Source organism: Tenrec ecaudatus, chromosome 16, assembly GCF_050624435.1.
Source record: "Tenrec ecaudatus isolate mTenEca1 chromosome 16, mTenEca1.hap1, whole genome shotgun sequence".
NCBI lineage: Eukaryota > Metazoa > Chordata > Mammalia > Afrosoricida > Tenrecidae > Tenrec > Tenrec ecaudatus.
In genome coordinates, this window is record NC_134545.1 from 6,706,748 (window position 1) to 6,731,951 (window position 25,204).

General features: G+C 51.4%; 1 protein-coding gene across 5 annotated transcripts in view; it reads left to right on the top strand.

Annotated features, from left to right (window-relative positions):
- Positions 1–25,204, top strand: part of KDM2B (lysine demethylase 2B) — a 112,049-nt gene that overhangs the window by 45,957 nt on the left and 40,888 nt on the right. For all 5 annotated transcript variants that reach the window (XM_075534760.1, XM_075534759.1, XM_075534757.1 and 2 more), the window contains exons 9-12: positions 1,266–1,381; positions 9,167–9,293; positions 11,268–11,719; positions 18,794–18,880. In XM_075534760.1, coding sequence (XP_075390875.1) covers positions 1,266–1,381; positions 9,167–9,293; positions 11,268–11,719; positions 18,794–18,880 — 782 coding nt within the window. The remainder of the gene's footprint in view (positions 1–1,265; positions 1,382–9,166; positions 9,294–11,267; positions 11,720–18,793; positions 18,881–25,204) is intronic.

Sequence of the window (25,204 nt, forward strand, 5' to 3'; positions counted from 1 at the left end):
TCCTACTGAAGATGGTGAGACTTCATGTCACAGACTGGACGTGTCATTAGGAGGGACCAGCTTCTGGAGAAGGTCGTCACGCATGGTCAAGTCATGCAAGGGGTAACTGTAGAAGAAAACTCTTAGCAAAATGGATTGACACGGTACATGCAACAACAGGCTCAACCAGGACAATGATGATGATGATGAAGAGCTCCCGGGTCCTGTTTGTTCTATTGTATGTAGGGTTACTGTGGGTCAGAACCGACTCGATGATCCTCAGCAACCAAAACAACAGTCCTAGTTAGCCTTTGATCTGGCTGCTGACTAGAAATCAGGGAGTGTGGTCTCAGGCTGCATCAATGGGGACCTTCTGTCCAATTCCAGGGAGGGGATGATCCCACTATATCATGGATGAGTTGGGGGACAATCAGGTCACCTATAGAAAGCTGTGTTCTTGGTCCTTCTACTTTGGAGGGGGACTCAACCTGCAGAGTGCAGGGAAAGTATAGCATGATAGATGAGTGTGCGTAAAGGTCTGAGGAAGCCCAACGGTGGAAAGGAATTTATGTCAGCCAGGTCGAGGGCGGTCTCCTGAAGAGTTTTAACTCAGTGATATCAGAGTGTCCTGATGAGGTTGTGAGCTTCCCGTCACTGGAGGCATGTAAGAGAATCTCATTTAATGGCAGTGTAAACCAGAAGACAGGCGTGTCCCCAGAGCCCATCAGGGTCCACTGGTTACAGAAGCTGGCCACACCGAAGCTTCTGACAGGCTGGGAATGGGCCAGGTGAATGAGGTGTGGTCTTAACAGTTCCCACCATAGGGGACAAGTCTGTTGGCGTCTGCAGCCAGGTACCAGGAAGAAGTCTGAGCCATCTTGATCAGCAAGAGCCGGGTCTGCAGCTTTCCGGCAGTCACCTGAGTTACCCTGGGACCCCATCGTGCCCACCTAGTCTGGTGGGGATTCCGAACTATGGCCTCTTGTGGGGCATTGGCATTTCCACTGCCAGTCCATGTGTCCCCTGCAGTCTGGTGAGGTGGGAAGACAGCCAGCTCAGCTCTCCTCCCCTTTCCCCCAGGCTGGATCCATGCAGTAGACACCCCTGTGGATTCATTCAGTGGTCCCTGCCAGCTCAGCCTCTTACCTGGTTCCCCCAGGTTCGATCTAGTGTTGCACATATATGTAGACTTGCTGGCCTCTGCCGGCTCCCCCAGGCTGGGTACCTGCCATCTACACCCCAGGATTTGGTCTCTGCTAGCTCAGCCCCTCTCCCCCTTCCCCTAGGCTGGATCCATGCTGTCTACACCCCGGTAGACTCGCTGGTCTTCGGCGGGAACATCCTGCACAGCTTTAACGTGCCCATGCAGCTGCGGATCTACGAGATTGAGGACAGAACTCGGGTAAGGAGGCTCCCTGTCCCGAGCTCCCTGCCTAAAGCCCTGCCTGGCAGGGGATGCCCCAAAGAGCCCCATCTCAGGTCCCCTGGGGTTTCAGTTCGCCTCCAGGCCAGCAACCACCAAAACCCCCTGGCCCATGAGGAAGTGCCTCCTGAGAAAGTCCCAGGGGCACAGGAGCCCCACCTTGTCTCCTCCTGGGGTGCAGAGGGGAATGGGAGGAGTTTCGGGGGTTGTGGTCACTGTGTTTGGAGGGGGCCTGGCGGGCCACCTGGGCCCAAGTCAGAGCTTGACCATGCAGCTCTGAAAGGTGAAGGGGACATCCCTGAGCTGCCCTTGCGCACTCAGTGGGTCCCTAGCTTTCTGTGGCTGAAGGTCGCATTTCCTGTGACAATATCAACTGCCTCCCAGACTCATGCCCCATCCCCACCTGGTGCTGCCTTTCAATCTTCTCCGAATAGCAGGGGTCCCCCAGTGTCTGCCCCAATTCCTGTGCACTGTGACTGCAGACATTTGAGACTGACTGAATGGATGCCAGGAGGAGGAGACCCTGGGGCAAATTAGTCTCATTTCTTTCTCTTCTAATTTTTTCTAGTCAGTGTTTTTTTTTCTCTCCCCCCCCTCCCCAAAACATGTTCTTGTGGTTTGGGTGCAAGTTCATATTCTTCTTTTTCATTTAAAAAATTTTTTTCCAAATATTTCTCTTTCTTTTCTCTTAATGGACATACCAGCACCCAACATAGAATTTACCACTTAAAAATGTTCATGTATTTTGCTGCTGTTGTTGATGGCAGCATATGCAAAGCATACAGCCATTCGGCCCCTTCTCTGTGTGTGAGGGTAAGTGACAAAGTCTCGCTCCTAGGGCTCGAGGTCACCTGTGCACAGGCTTATTCCAAACGAAACATGTTTGAACAGGCCTCTGTGACCCGGAAGTGCTGCAGGACAACTTCTCTCAACGATACGCTTGTCTTCAACTCACTAGATGGGGGTTGGGGGATCTGGTAGGCCACGTACATTTGTGCAGAGCGGTCAGCTCATAAGATGATGAGGACTGATTTTTGCAGAGTTTCTCAAAAGATACCAGACAATCACAGGGGGCTTCTGGAGCAGCATTCAGAAAGTGACAACGGCATCAGTGAGAGAAGGTCCGGGAAAGTTGCCCCGACGACTTTTTCCCGTCACAGTGCCTCTGCTCGTTTTCAGAGACACAGGCTGTCCCTCAGAGAATGCCATCGGGAAATCTTAGCCTGTCCACATCCTGCCATGATCTTGCCCCTTCACACTTATTTTTGTTCCCCAAACTCAAGGAAGATTGAAAAGGAACATGATTTGAGTTCCCATAAGAATGTCAAAAGTACCATTTGAACCTGGTGTCAGCCAAAGGGCACAGAAATCTTTGGGGAAGTGCCCCATGAAACCTCAACACTGAGTCAATTTTGACTCCCAGCCACCCTATAACACAGAGTAGAACTTCCTCTGTGGGTTTGCCAGGGTTACTCTTGATGGCAGTAGAATGCCTTTCTCTCGTGGGAGGTGGTAGCTTTGAACTGCTGACCTGTGGTTAACAGCCTCACTTGTCTCCACTACAGCACCAGGATTCCTGAGAAAGCGCTAGAGAGATGGACACTCCAGACCCAGAGAGCTTCCCATGTGGTCTTGGAGTTCCCTTAAAGGGTTCTGTGATTCTGTAGCGATACTTGACTTGCCCTCGGAAAACTCTGTGACCTTGATACACTAATCGAGTTGGGCAGCCACCCCCACTGTGCTACTCTGAGTCACCGGCGCTGCTCTTATTCACAACATCTCACCACTTCACGGCATCCGATTCCGTGGCGTTTCAGAACGCACACTGTGCTGTACAGTCATAGCGCCATCTAGTTCTGGGACAGTTGTCATCACCCCTGAAAGAAGCTCTGGTGACCCCACTTCCTGGCCAGTTCTGGACATTGCACAGAAATGGGATAATTCACTGTTTCTTGTTGTGTCTTTTATCTTTCACTCAGCATCCCACTTTGGGGGTCCATATACCCATACTAGATCTCTCTTTTTTTAATGTGGTATGTATATGTATATATGGAGGCTCCGAAAACTTCATAGACAAATGGAATGAAAAGACAATGGAATTTTTCAAGCCCCCAATACACAGTAGAACATTGCTCATTTACATGTTCCCTGTGCACACACAAGCGACTTAATCACCTTCATCCTAGTGTTCTGTCAGCACCACTGTCCACATCCAGATTCTTCTGGTACCCTTGGAAGCCCAGTGGCCCGTCAGCAACGAGCCCTTTCCCCACTCTGTCCGGGTCGCCCTGGCAGCCACTGATAATTGTAGGTCTGTGAACACATACCGGGTAGCGTCGCCCCTTTTCATGGCAGCATCGTTTTCCAGTGTGTGCCTTGCCAGGATTTTGCCTTGGTGAGGGCTTTTGGCATCAGAAAGCGGTCGTGGCATTCCCAGCCCAGAAAGAAAGTCCTCAGGGAGGTTGGCGCCCAGAGTCCCATCATTTCCGTGCCTGGATCAGGTTTGCGTGTTGTTGGTTCCGACTCCTGGCCACCATCTACAGTTAACAGAATGGAACCTTGCCGGGACCCTGTGCCTTCCTTGCCATCTCAGCTGTGTGGTGGGTTTTGTGGAGTCACGGTGGTGCAGGTCAAGTTTCAGCCACTGAGTGTGTATCTGACCCTTTTGAACAGTCCTGCTCCCCAGGCTGTGCTCGGCAGTTAGACACAATGGCCAGGAAGTATGGTTCTGCTGGGAGACTGGGGACAAAGGTTCTTAGCCAGGGCCGTCTGCAAGGCCCTTGTTTCTTAGAGATAGTGGGCCTTTCTTTCTGGCCCACGCAGGCCACAGGAAAGACCAGATCCAGCCCTAGCTAGCCCCAACCTGGAAGGTTCAGTGCCTGAGAAAGGCACCCATCATGAGGGGCATGAGTGACCATCACAGTTTGGGTCATGTGCAGTGTGGGGCTCAGGCCACATGCTCCTCGGCTGGCCCTGGAGAACAGACCCATCGTCTGCGAGCTGACCAGCAAGGATAGGGCAGAAAAGAGAAATTGCCAAGGGAATGGACAGACCTGCGACTCTCCAGGCAGTTCCTGAAAGCTGTGGTGGGCTGGGATTTCCCAGGGCAGCCAACTGGGCTGTCACCTCCCCCCACTATCCCTCAGGAATCAGGACCTTTCTTGGTGGATGGAGCCCCAGAGAGAGCACGGCGTGAGGAGCCTGTAGCAGAACCCAGGCATCGTGGCGAGTGCCCATGGGATCCTGAGTCACCTCGAGATGAGCTACCGCAGTCCCCTCCCCCAAGGCACGTCTGTGTTGCCCTTGTGTGTGGACACCCATCTGGTTTCCCCTAGAGCAGGTGGAGGGGCGGGAAGCAGCGGCAGGCTGTTCAATCGGCGTCGGTTTCTGATCTTTGGCGAGGGGCTCAGCTGCAACACCCAGGCGTCTCTGTCAAAGGAGCCCTGGCAGACAAAAGGCCCTTAGTCAGCAGAACCGAAAGCACAGATAAGATGTCGGGGTGCCTCATCAGCGCCCACAGCTCAGTTCTCCATGCCCCTGCACACTTGTGCAAGGAGGGCACAGCCATTTCAAACAGGATTTCAAGAGGCTGAAGACGCAGGTCGGGTGGAAGGGTAGGAGACAGCCAGAGGAAGCCAGCATCTTCTACGCCCCATGGAATTGGTCTGTTTCAGACAAAGATGCTGCCCTTCCAGTGCTCAGTAGATGGACCCCAGTTCTGAGCAGGGGACCCCAAGAACATGCTCCTGGCTCTGGAGGCCACTGCATGTCCATTTCCCAAGGCCTGGTGGCAGGTTCCTTCCCCTTGTTGGGGACAGACAGGCGTGCCCATCTGTAAAGGGGCAACCAGGGCTGGGAGAGGCGCCCCTCCAGACAATGGACGTGTTGGGCATGGCTGGCTATTTTAAGATCACAGCTCAAAAATTCTCACTACCTTTTTAAAAAAATCATTTTATTGGGGGCTTGTACAACTCATCACAGTCCATCCATCCATCCATTGTGTCAAGTACATTTGTACACTTGTCGACATCATTTTCAAAACGTTTTCTTTCTACCTGAGCCCTTGGTATCAGCTTCTCATTTTCTCCCCTCCCTGTCTCACCCTCCCTCCCTCATGAACCCTTGATAATTTATTAATTTTTTGTTATGTCTTACACTGACTGATGTCTCCCTTCACCCAATTTTTTTTCTTTTAAATTAGAGTTAGATTAGTAACTGATAGGAGGGTCCAAGCAAGCTCTCTCTGGGGTTGATCTTTTCCCTCTAGTAAGCACAACTTTCCCCTGGAAGGTAACACCCCACAGCCAGTGAGGGATTTGGAAATTCCAAGCAATCTATTCTTCTTCTCCCCTCCCCACTACCATTGGGTCCCGCCCCCCCACTACCATTGGGTCCCGTCTCCCCCCCACCCCCTCCGGTACATCACTGCTGGGAGTTCTAGACTCTCCTGTGCAAGTATAAGATGACTCGGCCTGCAAGGATGAGGTCAAAGGCCAGGGACCCCTTGAAGGGGCCTTTGGGAACCCCAGTTAGCCCCTGAGGTTCACTCAGAGGTGGCCCCCGTGAAAGGGTCGTTCGGTCCCCAAAGGGGTTGAGACCCACAGGTGGAGAACCGCCCCTCAAAGGGAGGCTGGAGATCCTTGAGTTGAAGTAGTCATCGAAGGTGCCCAGAGTGGTGTGAGCCCTTGGCGCTCAGCTGCACTGTCGAAGAAAGGCCTAGCGATCTTGCGTCAAGATTGCAGCCAGAATGGCCTGTGGAGCCGTTCTGCTCTGGCCGCCGGGAGGTAGCATCAACTTGACCACACTGTATTTGTCCCTCCCCATTTGTCCTTGTCGAATGCCACCTGTTGGTTGACTTTGCTAAGGGCACGGTTGCAAAATCTTGTTTCCCTGAGTTCTAGAGGCTAAAGAAGGTGAGAGGAGCCCCGGTGAGGTAGTGGTTGCACATTTTTGGGGGGCTGTGGGTGTGCGTGGTGTCTCCTTTCCTTATGGACGGAGACTGGCGACCGGCTTGTTCTGGGAGGCCATACACCTGACCCTGAGCAGCACCGGGCGCCATAGTGGTCGTGAGGTAGGGGCCGAGGGTGGGCTGGGGGGGAGGGGGTCAGCCTGACATCACTGTGGGCCGCCGCGCTCGCTTCAGGGCCAGTGCTGAGCCAGCCCGTGTTTCACGTTCCCAGGCACGTGGCTGGACCATGTGAAGGTGGAGGGTGGGCCGTGACAACTGTTTGTAAGTCCGTTCATTGCACATTTTGTTTCTTGTGGTGCTCTTGTGGGAAAAAAAAAAAAACTAAAAAAAAATTTTTTTTTTCTTTAGTGACATCTCTTTTCACCCAGCTGGTTTCTCTTGGATTCAGCAACAATACAGCCCCAAACAAATATTTTCTTTTTTCCCCTCCCAACCAAAGCTGATTCTCAGGCGTCACGGAGCCCACCCACTGGAAAGTAGTGTGCCTGCCTCCTCCCCCCCGCCGCCCAAAATTTGAAAGTCAAAACCAACTTCAGAGTTTTGCCAACTGATTCTTTAGAGTCGGGAGTGGGGTGTGAGGGGCTGAAGAGAGGCCGGGCAGGCCTGTACTGTTTATTCTTTTAGGTATTGGCCACGTAGCTCAAAATCATCGCTCTAGAGTTAGGGGAGGGCTGAGACTCCCCTGGAATCCATCTCACGCTGAAGATGCAACTCCTTGTCAAACTCAGGAGGGCATCAGCCAGTGACTGGGAGCACTAACTGACCTCGGGCTGTTGGGGAAGTCGCTGGAGCCAAGGAAACCGCTAGCCTGTGACCCCGACTCCCCGCATCTCCCTGCAGAGCTCCACAGCATGCCCCGGCTGCCTACCATCCCCAAGCATACCATCCCCTGAGAGGCAGGGAGAGCAAACGGGCCCATGGCACAGATGGGGTAAAGGAGCCGCCAACATGGGCAAAAGGCTGCTGGGCTGCAAACTGAGTCAGCAGTGTCTAGAGTGGACGAGGAGCCGAGGGCCAGGGACTCAGAGGGTGGCATTGGCACTGCCTTGTGAGCGGGCAGTGCAAGAGAGGCAGGGAAAGGGGTCTCCAAGGCAGTGGTTCTCCACCTTCCTCATGTCGTGACCCTTTCATACAGCTGTTCCTCATGTGGTAGTGACCACCCGGCCATAACATTATTTTTGTTGCTACTTCATCACTGTCACTTTGATACTGCTATGAATCAGGCGGCCCCCGTGAAAGGGTCGTTCGGTCCCCAAAGGGGTTGAGACCCACAGGTGGAGAACCGCCCCTCAAAGGGAGTCTGGAGATCCTTGAGTTGATGTAGTCGTCGAAGGTGCCCAGAGTGGTGTGAGCCCTTGGCACTCAGCTGCACTGTCGAAGAAAGGCCTGGCAATCTTGCATCAAGATTGCAGCCAGAAAGACCTGTGGAGCCGTTCTGCTCTGGCCGCCGGGAGGTAGCATCAACTTGACCACACTGCATTTGTCCTTGTCGAATGCCACCTGTTGGTTGACTTTGCTAAGGGCACGGTTGCAAAATCTTGTTTCCCTAAGTTTCTAGAGGCTAAAGGAGGTGAGAGGAGCCCCGTTGAGGTAGTGATTACACAGTTTTGGGGGGATTTCTTTTTTTGCTACCCAGTTTGTAAGTCCGTTCCTTGCACATTTTGTTTCTTGGGGCCAGTTTCTCCGGGAGACAAGGGGCCGGGTCTAGTTCGCCATGTCTGGTCCTGATGATTCAGAGTGGCCTCGATGGCAGTGTGTTTGGCTAGAAGTTTGGAAGTGTGGACGGCGAGGAGGCTCTCTGACCTCCACCACTGAGGGCTGCCTGCAGGCCCAAGTGCGGACTGGATTCATCTCTGTGTTGCCTCTGGAGAAGGCACCCGGGCCGGGCCGCAAGGGAGGCAGAGCCCGACTTCTCTCCCACCACCCTCCCTCCCTCCTAGCTTGCTCTGGATGCAGCTTCTGGAAAGTTCCCCCTGCCAGTGCCGGTGGGGGGGGGAGTGCTGCCTGATTCCATCTTCCTCCCCTCACTCATTCCTGCAGACCAGGCCCTGCCAACAGTCCGCTGGGGCACCAGCCCTGCACTGACTCACCTGTAAGAGATGCCAAGAGTGGCTGGCTCTCCACACAGACTCTGCCCCAGATCTGGGGTGTGCAACCTTTCGAATTAGGGTGGTCCTAGGCCACACGAGGGACTCTCAGACCTTGGGATCCCTTGTGGAACGCAAGCAACAATGTCCAGTGTGTGTGTGGTGGCAGCTCCAGGGAGGGAGCTTGGAGGCCATGCCCCGATTATGGAAGGTCACGCCCGTCCGACACAACACCCACCTCTGGGCCACGGACAGGACCAGCCTTTGCCAATGGTAATGTTTGGGGGTTGATTTTTCAAGGGAGAGGGAAAGACAGCAGTCTGGACGAATGTTCTAGAAGTAAGAGGCACCCTAGTCTGTTCGTAGCTGGCACCAGACAGTGACTTCCATCCTCCAGTGAATCAGGAAACTTTCTACGGCTACACAGAACTCCTGAACTCACAGGCTGCCAATCAGCGAATTGAAATGATGTGCTCACGTTGCCTCCCCCTCCTCCTCCTCATTGTGCATGCTAATGGCACCTGGACCCTTCCAGCTCCCCCTCCTACCCTGCTCCTCGTAGCCCCCATTCCATCTCCCTCCCAACCCCCCATTGTATGCTTGCCGCTTGGCTGGTGAAAGTGACACTTTGGTGGCTTCCCTCCCCCCACTTCTCGCAAACCCCTTTCCCTCTGACACTGACCCTTCCCCACCTGTCTGTGGTTACAGGTGCAGCCCAAATTCCGGTACCCCTTCTACTATGAGATGTGCTGGTATGTCCTGGAGCGGTATGCGCACTGTGTGACTCAGCGATCCTACCTCACCCCGGAACACCAGAGAGAGTCCATGCTGGTTGGTGAGTGGATCCCCGGCCGCCCCACCCTCAGCCTGTGCTTCACATCGTCAGCGGGTTCAAGCCCGCCAGCGGCTCTGAGGGCAAAAGATGAGACTGTCTGTTCCTGTAAGGATTTGCAGGCTCAGAAAGGCTCACTATGAGTTGGAATCACTTCGATGGCAGCGGGATTTGGGTTTTATTTCTGGGGCCTGGAAGAACCCTAGAGATCTTAGCATCCTGGGGAGAGGAAGCATTCCTTGTCAGACTCCCACTGGGAATGCCAAATGTGGAGAATGAACTCATGGGCTCTGTGTAGTCAGGTCCCTGGCACAGTCACTCACAGAACCAATGAGGGAGGAATGCTGGGCTTTTTATTTCTCTGGGGCCACTAGCATGGGGGCAGGCTTTTCCTACCTAGGAGCAGGCCCCCCACCTCAGGCCATCTGGAGCCAGGGGAAGGGACACCTGGGCTGGAAGCCAGAAGATGAGCAGCGGTGGTCCTGACAGAGGGATGGAGCATAGGAGGGAGAGAGGGAAGGAGAGAAGAGGTTTATAGCACCCGCCTAAGTGCCTTAAAGGGACAATGCCCCAAGTGGCTCTGTCCTCAAATCTGGCTCCACAGAAAGTCCCCTTCTCCCCCCAAAGTTATGTCTCACACTCGGGCCAGCTTCTGCTGAGGGTCCTTCCCGATGCTGTGGCAGCCTGTGCCAGCTCTTGAGGACAGGAAGGGGAGCCCACTTTCTTCAGTCTTCTCTGGGCTCTCCAGCACTGTGAGATGTTTCTTTGCTTTTCCTCGCTGTACGCTTTCCCCTCCCTCAGTTTCCCTAAGGGGCGTCCAGCTGGGCCTGTGGTGAGGACCAAGCTCCTCTGCCGAGGGTCTGCACTGGGCAGGGCTGGCTTGTCTCCTGGGAAGTAGCCTGTGTTCTCTGGAGTCTCATTTCTGTCAGAGGATGAGATGCCCAATCCAAGGAGGAGAGATGGCGCGTAATCATGAAACAGAACTGGTGGCTCCATAGTTAAGCACTCCGCCAAAGTCAAAGGTTCAAACCCGCCAGCTGCTGCTCGGAGGGAGAAAGAGAGCAGCCTGCTTCCGTCCTGCTTTACAGCCTTGGAAACCCCGTGGGGCAGATGAAGTGCATCCCCGACACACCGACAATGGTGATGTCGCTGCTGGGACTGCAGAACTACCAGACCCTGTGAGGTCCAAGCATCCCGGCATTGGGGAGACTCCTGACTCTGGGTCCTTTCCTGGGGTTGGACAGCAGAGGGCCAGTTCCCAAATCTGGATATTCAGGAACTAGAAGAGCATTCCCTGTATTCGTCTGAGGGATGTTCACACACTTTTGTTAGGGCCCCTTGCCTTTGCCGCCACCCCAGACTTTTCTAATCTATCAGCAAATGGGCAGGGGTAAGGATAGACAGACGCCTCGACTGGGCACCAGGTGATTTGTACACAGCGGGTCATGGAAAGCTTTGTTGGTGGCTCGAATCCTATCAGAGGCACCTCAGAATAAGGGCCTGGCGAGCTGAACAGATGGTCTCAACCTTGAAAACCCCAGCGGAACCCAGTTCTGCCTGCAGCCCATGGGTAACTGCTGAGTGGCCAAAGCAAGGCTCGGCGGTGCCTCTTCGATTGAAATCTTCCCTGCAAGCTTTTGGCAGAAATCTTTGCCTTTTTTTTTTAACTTAAAAAAATTTGGGGGTGGGGTGGGGTGTGTCCTGGTTCTTATACATTGAAAAAGCCAGATGTGTCCAGAGAGGTGAGGTAACCTGCTTGGGTACACACAGCTGGGAAGATGTGGGGCTGGGATTCGAACCCATGTCTCACTGACCCAAAGCCACGACCTCTTTCTAGAAGAGAGGTGGTGGTCGGAAGCAGCTGCTAGATCCCTCGGGGGGTCGGGTGGGGGGAGGGCAGGGGTCTTTCGCGAGCAAGGTTTCCATGGGGATTGGGGGTGCTTATCTCTGTCTTTCTGTGCCCGCTGCTCCCCACAGACGCCCTGAGGAAGCCCAGCATAGACGGCTTTTCGTCGGATTCCTGGCCGGAGATGGATGAGGAGTGTTGTGAGCAGAACCCCCCGGAGGAGGAGGAGGAGCAGGAGCAGGAGGAGGGTGGAGAGAAGGGCCCCAAGCCACCGGCCGACGGTCCCGCCTCACCCCCTAGCACCCCTGCCGAGGACCTGGAGGCCCCCGCCATGCGGTTCCTCAAGAGGACTTTGTCTAACGAGTCCCAGGAGAGTGGGAAGTCCTCCGCCGCCCCAGCAGACTACCCCAAGACGCCCACCGGCTCACCCACCCCAGATGGGCCCGCCAAGTGGACCCACCTCACCGAGTTTGAGCTGAAAGGCCTGAAGGCCCTAGTGGAGAAGCTGGAGTCCCTCCCCGAGAACAAGAAGTGTGTCCCCGAGGGCATCGAGGACCCCCAGGCACTGCTGGAGGGCGTCAAGGTGGGCAAGGCCCAGGCGGGGCGGGCAGCTACTGTTCAACGGGCTGGCTGCAGACTCTCCGGGGCTTCCTCTAGGTGCTGAGAAGGACCCTGTGGTCCGAGCAGGCCCCTCTGAGGGGCCCCTGATGGGCAGCGGAGGGCCCTCTTGTTGGCTCCTTGCTTTGCAGGGGAGGACAACATGGTCCTTCTCGGTCCCACCAGCGGAAGGTGTGCAGGGGACAGTGGTAGTGCTGTTGGGGGGCATGGAGTCAGCCCCCTCCTCTGCTGCTCTGGGCTGGCTTCCTGGAGCAGCATCTGATGTGAAGGTGCAGGGTATACCCTGGCAGTCTTCCACGAGGTGCCTAGAGGCAGCCGGGGGCTCCGCACACTGCCAGACGTCACTGAGCAGACGCTCAGGGGGCCCCAGCTGTGCTGGGTGCTGGCATGGAACACAGAGGCACACTGGTCACTCTGCCCGTGGGGGCCGCTGAGAGGCTACCAGGCAGCAGCCAGTAGGTAGTGAAGGAGCAGCAGAGGGGGGTACATGCAGGGATAGGGCCTGTGCCAGTCATGGAGACATGAGGAGGCGCTGAGGGGCCACACCAGGCACGGGGGCTCTGGGATGTTTCTGCCGAGGGCAATTGAGTTGGGCCTTTGAGGTATCATTGGAGTTTTCTGTCTGGAAAAGGTGCTTCCAGGTAGGAGGGACAGCAAAAGCAAATGAGAATGTTCTAGAAACAGGAAACCGATGGTATCCGAGTTCCCTAGTGCTGGCATAACCAAAGGCCACAAGTGGGGGCTCTTCAATGAACAGGGATGTCTTTTTCACAGCTCGGGGCTGGAAGTCTGCCTTCAGGGAGCCAAAGCCCTCTCTCTGTCCTCGCAGAGAAGGCTGGTCCAAGTCTGCCTGCAGCTTCTACCCCTCTGCACCTTGGCACGTTCCCTTCATGTGGCAGGGCCTTGATCTGCATCTCTGCCCCCCTCCTCTCCCCTTAATCCGCTCTATTTCGAACTCAAGAGACTGGTTGAAGACACTTGCTGCGGGAATCCTGCCTTATGAACCCGACAAAGAAAACCCACTTCCCGAACAGCCGCAGGGGTGCGTGCGGTGGGGCAGTTGAGGTGTTTATAACTCATGTTTTAGCGGGGCACCAGAAACCAAACTCACTGCCATCGAGTCAGTGCGGACTCGTAGGGAGACCCTGTGGGGTTCCCAGACTGTAACTGCTGACGGGAGCAGAGAGCCCTGTCTTCCTTATGCGAAGCTGCTGCTGATTTCAGACTGCCGACCGCATGGCCACAGCCCAGTGCGTACCTACTACAGAGCACGGTGCGCTACCTAACAGTCGGAAGCCTAGTCCTGCAGCCGTCGTAAATACGCCCTTTATTTCCAGCGGGGATAGCTGCTGCGGAGCGGCCTCGACTGATGGGGTCCCCTCTGGGGCACAGCAGGATCCACAAGGCTTTTCAATGAAACCTTCTAAACCTGTTTCTCATCATGTGTTTGCTGGGAGCCATCCAGTCGGTTCTGACCCACAGCGGCCTGCCGCACAACAGAACACAGCGCTGTCAGGCCTGCCACATCCTCACTACGGTTTCTATGCCTGGGCCCGTTGCTGCAGCCCATCCTTCGCTGCCCCTCCACTTCTCCACACACGATGTCCTTCTCCAAAGACGGGTCTCTCATGACAACACGTCCAACGTCTGTAAGAGGAAGTCTTGCCATTGTTGCCCCGAAGGAGCACTCTGGCCATATTTCTTTGAAGACACATCCGTTTGTCCTTTTAGTAGTCCAGAATACTTTGAATATTCTTCTCCTGACCCATAATTCAAATGCATCTATTCATCTTTGGTTTTCCTTATTCAGTTCCAACTTTCCTTTTTTTTTTTTTTAAACATTTATTAGGGGCTCATACAACTCTTATCACAATCCATACATATACATACATCAATTGTATAAAGCACATCTGCACATTCCCTGCCCCAATCATTCTCAAAGCATTTGCTCTCCACTTAAGCCCTTTGCATCAGGTCCTCTTTTTTTTTCTCCTCCCTCCCTGCTCCCCCCCAGTTCCAACTTTCACATGCCTATGAGGCCACTGAGAAGACCATGGCTTGGTATTTAGCGTCATGGCAACACACGAGCCTCCACTGATATTCAGGTGGTGGCTGTGCATTGGCTGGGACTCAATCCCAGACCTCCCTGGTGGAACGGGAGAGTGCTCCCACTGAGCCAGTCTTATCCCCTGGCACGTGGGAGGTGGTAGACTGAGAGGCTAAGGGGGCACAGCTGAGGTCACCCAGCCAGTTCCATGTAGAGCTCCATAAGACTCCAGTTGATGCCAGTCTCATGTCGGCACCACCACCCTGCAACCCCCATCTTTACATTGCTTAGGCTCTTTGGCATGAAGGCTCAGAGGCCACTGCGCTCCCCTCTATAATGGCCAAGCAAATCCAACTCCCTCTTAACTGGGGCTGAAAAGGGAATCGAAGTTTCTTCTTTAGTGGCCCCAGTCACTACGCAGTACTTGCTAGTTGGTTCAGTTTGTTCATTCCTTCAAGAAACATCATGTCCGCTCCTGCCACACAGAAATACGCAGGCTGGACTCCCCAAGGGACTCAGTAACCAGGGCCTGAGCACTTGGTGTCTAGTGGGCTGCTACCTACGAGGGCAGCAGATCTGAAAACACCGACCGCCTTCTGGGGAAAAAGACCAGGCTTTTCACTCCCGTGAAGAGTGACAGTCTTGGAAACCCACAGGGGCAGGTCTACCTTGGTCTGTAGGGTTCGTAGGGGTCGGCCTGGCCTCAATGGCAGTGAGTTTGGTTTTGTTATTTGGAGAGCAGGAGACCCAGGCCTACAGCAGTGAGCGTGGCAGGTGCCACCAGCAGTGGGAGGAGGGAGACAGGGTACCAAATCATAGTTCAGTTGCGCCTCGCTTTACCAAGTAGGTGTGATCCTGGGAAATTACAATCGTTTTAATTGGTGTGAAGTAGCTTTTGAAAGAACTTCTTGGTGAAAGGTCTACCAAGATCGATTCGCTGCTTCTTGTTAGCTGCTGTCTGGTCGGTCCCAACTCATGACAGCCCCCCTGCACAACAGCACCATTGCAATCCCTTTGGTGTTCACTGGCAGGTTTTCAGGAGTCCCTTGCCAGGTCTCTCTTTCTAGTCTGTTTTCGTTTGGAAGCAGCCCTGAAGCCTATCCAGCACCAGAACCACAGGCCAGCTCCACTGGCACATGGGTGGCGGCTGTGTGTCAGGTGCATTGGCTGGGAATCAAATTGAGGTCTCCTTTCTCGTTGGTAAGACTTTGACCACCAGTCCGCCAGTGCCCTCCTTCATTTGCTAAAGGCTGAACCTCTTTTGAAAATGCTGGGGAACTAGTAGGCCCCATGTAGACCATGTCTGCCAAATAGGCGTATATTCAGAAAGCGGTGGGGTTTTTTTTAAATATACGTGATCAGAGGTCTTAAACCTCTGAGCGTGGATTTGGATCACAGGTTTAAAACCCTTCTTTGGGGGCCCACATTTCTTTTACACCAGGTCTCTCGAAAAAGGAAACCTTAGAAGTTACAGGTCTACGTTTTACGTTTGTCGATGGCGATTTCCACAAGCCATGGGATGACCCCGTGGATGCGGGCTCTGATACGAACAAGTTGAAGGCACCTCCCTCGGGAGTGAGAATGGGAAATCACAATGCTACCCAGGCTGTGCCCCTCGGGAGGGGGAAGAGCCTGCCACGCCTCGGCCAGCTTCCTGGGGCCCCTTGGCTCGGGTGGCACCACTCTAGTCCCCGCCTTCGCCTGTGGCCTTCTCCCTCTGTCTGCCTCCCCGTGTCGCCAAGCTCCCTCTCCAGTCATGACATTTAGGCCCACCCTAACACCAGGATAGTTTTAGCTTGAGCTTTTAACTAATTACATCTGCCAAGACCTTGCTTCCAAATAAAGTCCTGTCCATGGGACTGGGGGTTAAGGTGGAACATATCTTTTAGAGGACACCACTCAGCCTGCATTTGGGATTTTGCATGCAGGCTCGAGCTGGCACGGCTGCAGTGGAAGTGCCTTAGAGGAGGCCCAAGGTGATGAGGCTCAGTTGTGGGGTCCCTGATCATTGGCACTGGGGTCCCTTGAGACTTCTGGGTTCCTTCAGAGCAGCAGTCCAGGCTGCCCTACTGCCATGTTATGCTTCCTGTTGGTGTGGTAGTTACTCATAGGCTGCTAAGCATAAGGTCTACAGTTCGAAACCACCAGCCTTTCCTTGGGAGAAAGATGCTTTCTACCCCCCTAAAGAGTAGTCTCTGAAACTCACAAGGGTAGCTCTCCCCTGCCCTACAGGGTCCCTCTGAATTGGAATCAACTCAGTGGCAGTGAGTGAGTTGAGGTGACACGAATGGTTAAACAGGCAGGTACTCAGGGGAAGTCAGGTGAGTTGGAGTCAGCGAGAGGAGGCACGGAGGAAAGACCTGGGGATCTGCTTCTGGAAGGGTCCCCTCCCTGACAACCCTGTGGTGCACACAGGTCTAACGCAGATCCAATTTCAGAAGTGGCTCAAAGGTCTCTGGTGTGAGTTTTTTGAATGAACCTATGGTTGGTAATTCTCTCCTAATGTCTTCCGCTGCCTTATTATCACAGTGGTGGTATTTTTAGTCCCAGCATTCGATGGCGCTTCTCATTATTACCATCCCTCTCTGGGGAGGCATGGGGCCGGAATCCATGGTTCACTAATTAAGCTCTTTGAGGGAAGTCAGCATGGGGGCACCGAAGCCCAGCAGGCCGTTGGCTGTGCTTATCATCGTCTTAGGTCAAACAAGAGCACCTTCCAGAAGGTTCCAGGACCTCAGATCTCTCTCTCTCTAAAAGAACCTTGGCAGATGTCACCTTTGGCCCTGGGCTGGTGCAAACACCCAGGTCCCTTGCCTCTGTGCTTCCAAGAGCCCTAGGGAGTCTGTAAATTCAGGCAGGGCCCAGGGAAGCCAAGTGACACAATTCCCTCAAGCACCATTTCTTACTCAGAAAAATCTCCATTAGAATCATCTCTTCTGGCAGCCAGCCAGTCACACATCTAAGACTTCTCTGAGAGACAGAGTACCGGGCGCCTCCTGGTGGCCACAGGGTGCACACATGCAAGAGCCATGGGCTTCCTGCCCCTAGCTTGGGCTTGGCATCTCTTTAGACCCATGGGCTCTTAGGGCAGGCTTTTTGATTCATGATACAACTCGGCCAGGAGCTGGTGGTGCAATTAGGGTTTTTAGTGACTTGTTTTTTGTTTTGTTTTTTGCATATAGCTCACCAGGCCCTTCTAAGGGGCCTCAAGGTAGATTGGAACCTCCAGCCTTATGTTGTGAAGGACAGCACATTAAAAGGAATCAACAAGGAGGGTTACCTTCCGTGTTTGCTACCGGAGCGCTCAGCGTGGAGGCCGGAATGGTTTCCCCGAGGCTGGATCCGCCTTGTGCCAACTACCTCCACTTGGCATTGGCTGGAGCTGGATCTATGTCCCATCAGCCATTCACCAGCTGTGGGGCTGTGGGCAAACCACTTCACCTCCGTGGGCATCAGTTTCTGCTCTTCTCAAATGCAGGGAATGAGTGCACTCCACAGATGGGATTCTTTCAGAGCGTAGGGCAAGGCCTCAAGAGATGCGAGGAAGCATTGGAGACTTCCCATCCACTCCACAGGGAAAGAGCCTCTGGCGGTGTGGAGCTTCTGACTTGCGTTCGAACCACAAGGTCAGCAGTTCTGAGGCCGTCTACTTTCGCAAAGGGTTACAATCTCAGAAACCCAAAGGGGCAGTTCTCCCCTGCCCAGTAGGGTCACTATGAGTCAGTGTTGACTCAGTGGTAGTGAGATTGGGCAGCAGGAAGCTGAGGCTCCTTCAAGGTCATACCTGTTAGTCGACAAATTTGACCTTAAGCACCTCTTGACTCTAAAACTTGACTTTTTCCTAAGCACAACAGCTTCCTTAGTCAGGCTTTGAGTGTATGCTTTTTGGAATCTCGGAATGTATTGCTTAATGAGGAACTACGCTTGCCAACGCTCCACGTGTTTTGCAAGATAGGCTGAGAGATGGCGCAGCTTTGGGGTCTCAGGGTGTGGCGGCAGCCTCGTCTCCACTCTTCACTATCTAACTGGTCTCCACAGTTCATTTCATCAACCAAAGCCTCTCTCTCTCTCTCTCTCTCTCTCTCTCTCTCTCTCTCTCTCTCTCTCTCTCTCTCTCTGTCATGGAGATGGTACTGGTGCATCTCACCGGGGGAGTCAAGAGGATGTTGGTGGATTGGTTAGGGTTTTCCTAGAAAACCAAACTCATTACCGTGGGATCAATACTGGCTCCACAGCAACCCTCCAGTGAGTTTCTGAAACTGTAAATGTTGCAGAGGTAGAAAGCCTCGTCTTTCTCCCGAGGAGCAATTGGTGGTTTCGAACAGCGGACCAGCTTATTAACCACTAAGCCACTAGGGCTCCTGGTTAGGGTTATTTAGAGGCTTCAAATAGCCCTGCTGGGTAGGGTGAGGCGAGGGAAGTGCTCGTTGGAAAGGTTGGTAGTCCAACCCTGCCCCAGCGACTTCACAGGAGCAAGACAGGACCAGCTGCTCTCACAAAGATGACGCATTAGGAAATTGTGGGATAGTTCTCCTTGGTCACATGGGGTCCCTATGAGTCAGAATGGACTAGATAAGGTAAGGTGGAAGGTGCCCTGGGGGTGTCACAGTGAATCTTTCAGCTGCTATCCAAATGGCTGGTGGTTCCAATTCATCTGCAGCTCCACGGAGGAAAGAGCGGGAGACCTGCTCTCCCATAAAGATGACAAGCTAGGCAGCCCTATGGGGCAGAGAATGGGGGTGATGGCACCCTTCAAACAACAGCGAGGATGTTCAAGACACTTGGTTACTCCAAGAAGGACCCCGAGAGGGGAGACAAGGATGCTGTGTGTTTTGTGGCCCTGGGGGACCCTGGTGGCTGGGTTTCTTTTGAGTGTCTGGAAGGGGGACACACATTGATTGCGCAAAGCTCTCACCTGCTTCTGGCCCCCTCAGACCCCTCCCCTGAGGACGCCCTGGACTAACCTAACATGGCTTCTTTGTTTGGCCACAGAATGTCCTGAAGGAGCATGCAGATGACGACCCCAGTCTGGCCATCACTGGGGTCCCTGTTGTCACGTGGCCAAAGAAGACTCCAAAGGTAAGAGGCCAGCCATGTGCAGCCAGCGCTGGGGGTTCACCTGCTTGCCTCCCTCATCCTGAGGGATAAAGGTCTGAGCCGCTCAGGGGAGGCTCGGGGAGGCTCCTGAGGGATTGAGCCAATGAAGATGAATGCTTTTTTTCTTTCTTTTATGGGTGTTCTCTCAAGTTCTTCTTCTGTCAAGGGAATCATTTTTTCCAAGCTATGAAATTGCCAAGGAACCCTGGTGGCTCCATGGTTTCAGTGTTTGGCTGGTGGAGGTAAGGTGTGCAGCTAGTACCCACCAGTGGCTCTGGGCGAGCGGGGACCTGGTGGTCTGTTTCTACAAAAATGACTGCCTAGAAAACTCTGTGGGGCACTTGGACTCTTTCACAGGTTCGCTATGAATCGAAACCCGCTTCTCTTGTCAGCACTTAACAACATGGAAATTTGGACAGTGCTCCCAGGTGGTCACATGGAAAATTTCAAGGACGAGCTGCCTCACCGTTGTGTTTTTTTTTTTAAATTATTTTATTGGGGGCTCATACAGCTCTTACCACAATCCACACATGTATCCATTGTGTCAATTCCGGCCAGGTTTTCTCCCTGTGTTCTTTGTTTCCTTCCCTTCTCTTTTCCTCCGCTGCTTCATGGCTATTTCTCGTCCCCCTGTGTGAGTCTGGGTAGACGAGAGAAACAAATTCATGGACACACATATGTGTATAAGAAAGAGACTTACATACAAGGAAATTGAACATGGAGAAAACATCCCAGCCCAGTCTAGACCAAGTCCATCAGTCCGATATTAGCCCATCTATAAAGTCCTCTTCAGACTCACGAAACACATGCAATGATGCTGAATGTAGAAGATCACAGGCCATTGCGTGGAAAGTCTTTGGACCAATGGCACTGAAAACTTCTCAGCGCTGGCAGGGCTCTCTGCATGGCTTCTCCAGCACCCAGGGCTGCATCAGGGTGGGTCCATGTGTCTTGTCAGCTGCTATGTCTCCCAGGGTGTCAACAGAGAGAGACGTGTCTCCCACCTCCGAGGAGGAAGTACCAGATTTCCCAGAATTCTCAGAAGGCCATGCCCACCCAGAGGCCTCATTGGCTATGATCTGATTGACAAGCTTGACTCCACCCCTACACTCTTAATCCTTAAATTGACAAACAGTGATATATCTACCACACACCCCTTTTGAAAGTACCTTTGTGTGTGTTAAAAAAGAATCCACGCTCATGATAAAAGACATCCAAGCAAGAAAAGACAAAGAAACTGGAAAGAAGAATATCGTACTACCTTCTTGAGACTGTACAACCTTCTCGCCAGTCCGCAGCCATGACCTGTGTGGTCCACACCGACCCTGTGAAGGCTTGTCTAATAGTGAGTCCCAGGGGGAAGGCGCTTGTTAGGGTGCTTGCTTAGCAAATGCAGAGACCGGACTCGAGGATGGGGCTCTTTAATAGAATAGGCCGAATGTTCTTTTCTTTTTAAAATATCATTTCATTGTTGTTTCCTTTTTGCCCAAGTTTTTATTCACGCACCACACCAGTCAATGGTTCAGTGGCATCAAGAAGAGGTGTACAGTCATGACCACAATCAGTTTTAGAACATTTTCTTCATTTTTGGACTCATCGATATCAGCTCCCCATTTCCCACCAACATCCCCTGCCATACCCGCAGAAACCATTAATCCAGTTACTATCTCTATAGATAGAGCTAGCCTGGATTTCATAGACAGGAAAACACTAAGAGCCAACCAAACAAACAAAAACTAGCAAGAACAACAGCAAAACAGATAAAAACCAGAAAACTATTTTAAAGAGCAGAACAAATTTAAATAGATCATAAGGGAGATCAAATGATAGGGCGCTAAAGTCGAACCTAACTAGCTGCATCTGCAACAATCCACTTTCCAACGATGCATGCTGCATGATGACAAGGCTGTTCACGTCCCTGGTTGATGAGCAGAGGGCATTCCATATATGGCTTCATCCAGATATGGCTCCCCTTCACTTTTTCAAATTAATAAATCAATTCCCCTTCGCTTTTTAAACTAAACAGCTTTATAAACTGGGCCAAAGGGAGATCAAATGATCCTACATTTTGACCTAACTTCATCTGCCATCCTTCACTTTACAAAGCTCCCTGCCTGATATCAGGGTTCCTTCATATCCCTCAACTGTGAACGGAGGGCATTCCCCGGAGGCCGAATCCACGTGTGCGCCCTGCAAATGGAATTTGGGCATCTACTGTCCTCATAGCCTTCTGCAAGTCAGGCGTTTGCGATTTAAGATCTGATGCCATTCCCTCCTTTAGATTTGGGTGATTTTATCTGTAATCCTTGGATCACACAGGCTGGTGTGCTTCTTCCATCTGGACTTAGCTGACACCTCACTTAGATGGCTTTGCTGCTGTTTTCTTAAGTGAAAATTTACGTAGTCAATTGACAGTTTCTATACTGCCTTTTCATTGACCTAGGGAACAATTTTCACCATGTGTCCCCCCTCTCTTTCACTGTACTCCGGGTTTCCCCTTTCCAGTGCTCTAGCTGCCCTGCTCCTTTCTCGCCCGAGCCGTCTCTTTGTGATAGAGGAACTGCTGACCTCTGGGACCCCTAGATTTTTTTACCCGGCGCACCATACTCATGGGCAGCATCCTTTATCTTGTGTGCCAGTCTGTTATTTTGCTGAAAGGTGACCACGGGATCGTTTTGGTTCAAAATTTAAGGAGCATCTGAGGTGACAGTTGCACGTCTCACACTCGTCTGGTCAGGCCGACTTTAAGAATTGGAGCTCTGGTCCACATTTCCCCCCCCCAATCCATTAGGCTCCATCTGTGATCCTCTTGGAACAATCAGCAGAGGGAGTCAAGCACCACCTAGTTCTTTTGGTCTCAGGGTCAGTGAGGCCATGGCTCACGTACGTTGTCAGCCCTGTAGACTAGTTTCTTCTCTGAGACTCTGGTTTCCTTCAGACTAACCTTTCCAAGCCCGTTATCCAGAGGAAACCATTGTTGGTTGGGTGATCTTCAAAGGCAAGCTAGACTACAGAGTGGATTCTAACTCACTTTACAAATCTGCTCCTTGGGATTTTCAATAGCTGGCTTCTGAAACTAGATCACCAGGCCTTTCTTCTAATAAGGTGACTCATTGGGGATTTGAACCTGCATCTTCTTGGTTAGCAGCCAAGCACTTAATTTTATTGATGGATTTAAACAGGTTTTTGTTTGTTTGCTGGATTTATAATTAATTGGGAGCTAATACATATATCATTCAATAGTTCAATCACATCAAGCAGAATATTTAAAGTTTTATTGGGATTTTTCATTCACAATTCAATAGTTCAATCACATTAAGAAGAGTTGCATAATCATTGCCACAATACATTTTAGAATTTTCTTCTTCCTTATACTCATTGTTATTAGTGTAATTTTTTAAATTGTGGCCAAAATGTACATAAAACATTCTCCAGTAAAACAACTACATATATAATTCGGTGCCCTTGATTATACTTCTCATGTTGTACAACTATTATTGATATCCTTTTCCCAATTATTCTACCACCATTAACATAAACTCAGGGCCACTTTACGCTAGTTTATGAGAACTTAAACTCAACAACAACTCTTCCTCCTTCCTCCATGGTAACCAATGGTCAACTTTGGTTTCTTTTTTGTAGTTTTCTTGACATAAAACTCACATTTCCGTAGTTAAGTCATTTTTTAAAAGTTGTGGGCCAAGATTTAAAAAAAAGTTGTATATACATCATCACGAGTTCTAGTACTATCCTATCCCACATTGTTTGCTCCTCAATTCCCCTTACCGCCTCCACCCCTCCCTCCATAAACCGATGCATCATTTATTGTCTCTTTCATCCACTCCTGTGTTTTGTAAACTGAAACCTAACAAACAATGAAACATAAAACAAACCAAAAAAAAGTAAAGATAAAAATAAAGTGTAAAAAAAAAAATAAAGTGTAAGAAAGAAAAGACCACCAATACTATTAAGAAAGCCAGACAAGAAATTTCTGTCATGGAACAAGCGAGAAATATTTAAACCTAGAGCAAATTCAGGTTGGGGCCAGAGGGAGGTCATCTAACCAAGTACTGTATTATACTGTGGATCAATCCACCATCATCAAGTTACAATGATCTCTGATTGTAAAGCTGTTTGAGTCCTTCACCTGTGGCCAGAGGGGATCTGCAGGAGGCTTAATCTGACTAGATACTCTGCAGTATCTGCAGATGGATTTTGGGTTCCCATTGTCCCCCATAGCCTTCAACAAATTGGGTGTTTGCAGTTTAAGCTCTGATACGTTTCCCTTCATCATCTTTGGATTTTGTCATTGTCATCTTTGGATCACACAGGCAAGTGTGCTTCTTCCATGTGGACTTACCTGATGCCTCACCTAGATGGCTGCTTGTTTGATCGCAAGCCTTTAAGACCCCAGACACTATTTCAGTTGATGACAGAGCACCATCTGCTTTCTTCACCACACTTTGCTGCAGCACCCTTGTCTTCAGTGGTCTCTTCATGAAGGCAAAAATCAAGTAGGGCCATGTTATAAGAACAAAGTGTCCTTGCATTGAGGCTAGAATTAAGTGTGATCCCAAAATCCATCTGCTTGTCCATGGGTTATGGATGACTCTGGTTTACTTTAGCATTCATATAAGGACAAAAACAAACAACAACAACAAAACAAAAAAAGAAAGACATTGTTGATCATCCCCTTGAGGTAGAAGGTGAATGCATTAATCACATCAGTAACTTATTCAATGGCATAGAATTTAAGCTACTGTTGCTATGAGTTTATGTGCGTATAGTCCAACTTCAAGCTGCAATCCCGAGCTGTTGCTTTGTATAGATTTATTTCCTAATTGATTGGGCTCTGTTTACATTGAGAATTGGGGTTTGTTGCTGGGGGAAATTTTCCTGTAACATTCCTTACAAGGGTAGATCCTTGCCTAGCAGATTAATACCTGTCATATGTAAGGGGAGCATTGAGATCCTAAATATATAGTGGTTCTGGGTCCCCTTTCATTAAATGCCCACTAAGTCACGGGTCCCACCCAAGACTCAATGGCAGCTATTTCCACCGTCTTGGGGTAGCTGTCCTTTGCATCGTCTCCCATCAGGGAATTGCAGTCCTAAGTCCACAGGCTACAGTTAGCATTGAGGTTGGCTCCAGTTCGTTCAGCCGGGCTTCCACGTCGTGTCCTTCTGGGATCATCCTTGGAGGATGACATGTTTCCTGTAAGGTCATGACTGAGGTCATCGTAGAACAGGCAAGTGCTCTAACCCAGGGTGTGAAGTACTTAATTTCCACAAGTACGACATACAACATACAGAGTCCTTAGGACAAGACTGACCAATGGGTAGTGTTCTCTATGTGTTAGTTTTTGTAACTTATGTAGCTATTATAGTTTATGCAGCCCCCTTCGCAAGTGAGTTGATGGCAGTGAATTTGAGTCATATGTGAAATAGCCCTGGGGTCTTAAAGGCTTGAAGGAAAACAAGCGGCCATCTAGCTCAGCAGCAACAAAGCCCACATGGAAGAAGCACACCAGCCTGTGAGATCACGAGGTGTTGAAGGGATCAGGTATCAGGCATCATCAGAACAAAAAAATCTTACCATAGTGAACGAAGGGGGAAGTGCAGAGTGGAGACCCAAAGCCCATTTGTCGGCCACTGGAGATCCTCTTGCAGAGGGGTCTAGGGGAAGAGATGAGTCAGTCAGAGTGCGATGTAGCACTGATGAAGAATACAGCTTTCCTCTAGTTCCTATATGCTTCCTCCCCCCACCCCCTGCCCCTAACTATCATGATCCGAATTCTACCTTGCAAGTTTTGATAGAGCAGAGGATGTACACTGGTGCAGATAGGAACTGGAGACACAGGAATCCAGGGTGGATGATACCTTCAGGACCAGGGGTGTGAGGGGCGATACTGGGAGGGTAGAGGGAGAGGGGGTTGGAAATGGGGATCTACATGTGACCTCCTCCCTAGGGGATGGACAACAGAAAAGGGGTGGAAGGGAGACGTCAGACAGGGCAAGATATGACAAAACAATAATTTATAAATTATCAAGGGCTCATGAGGGAGGGGGGAGCGGGGAGGGAGGGGAACAAAAAAGAGGACCTGATGCAAAGGGCTTAAGTGGAGAGCAAATGCTTTGAAAATGATGAAGGCAAAGAATGTCCAGATGTGCTTTACACAATTGATGTATGTATGGATTGTGATAAGAGTTGTATGAGCCCCTAATAAAATGTTACAAAAAAATAAAGAAATAGCCCTGGTGATGCATTGGGATAATTGTGGGGCTTCTAACTACAAGGTTGGCAGT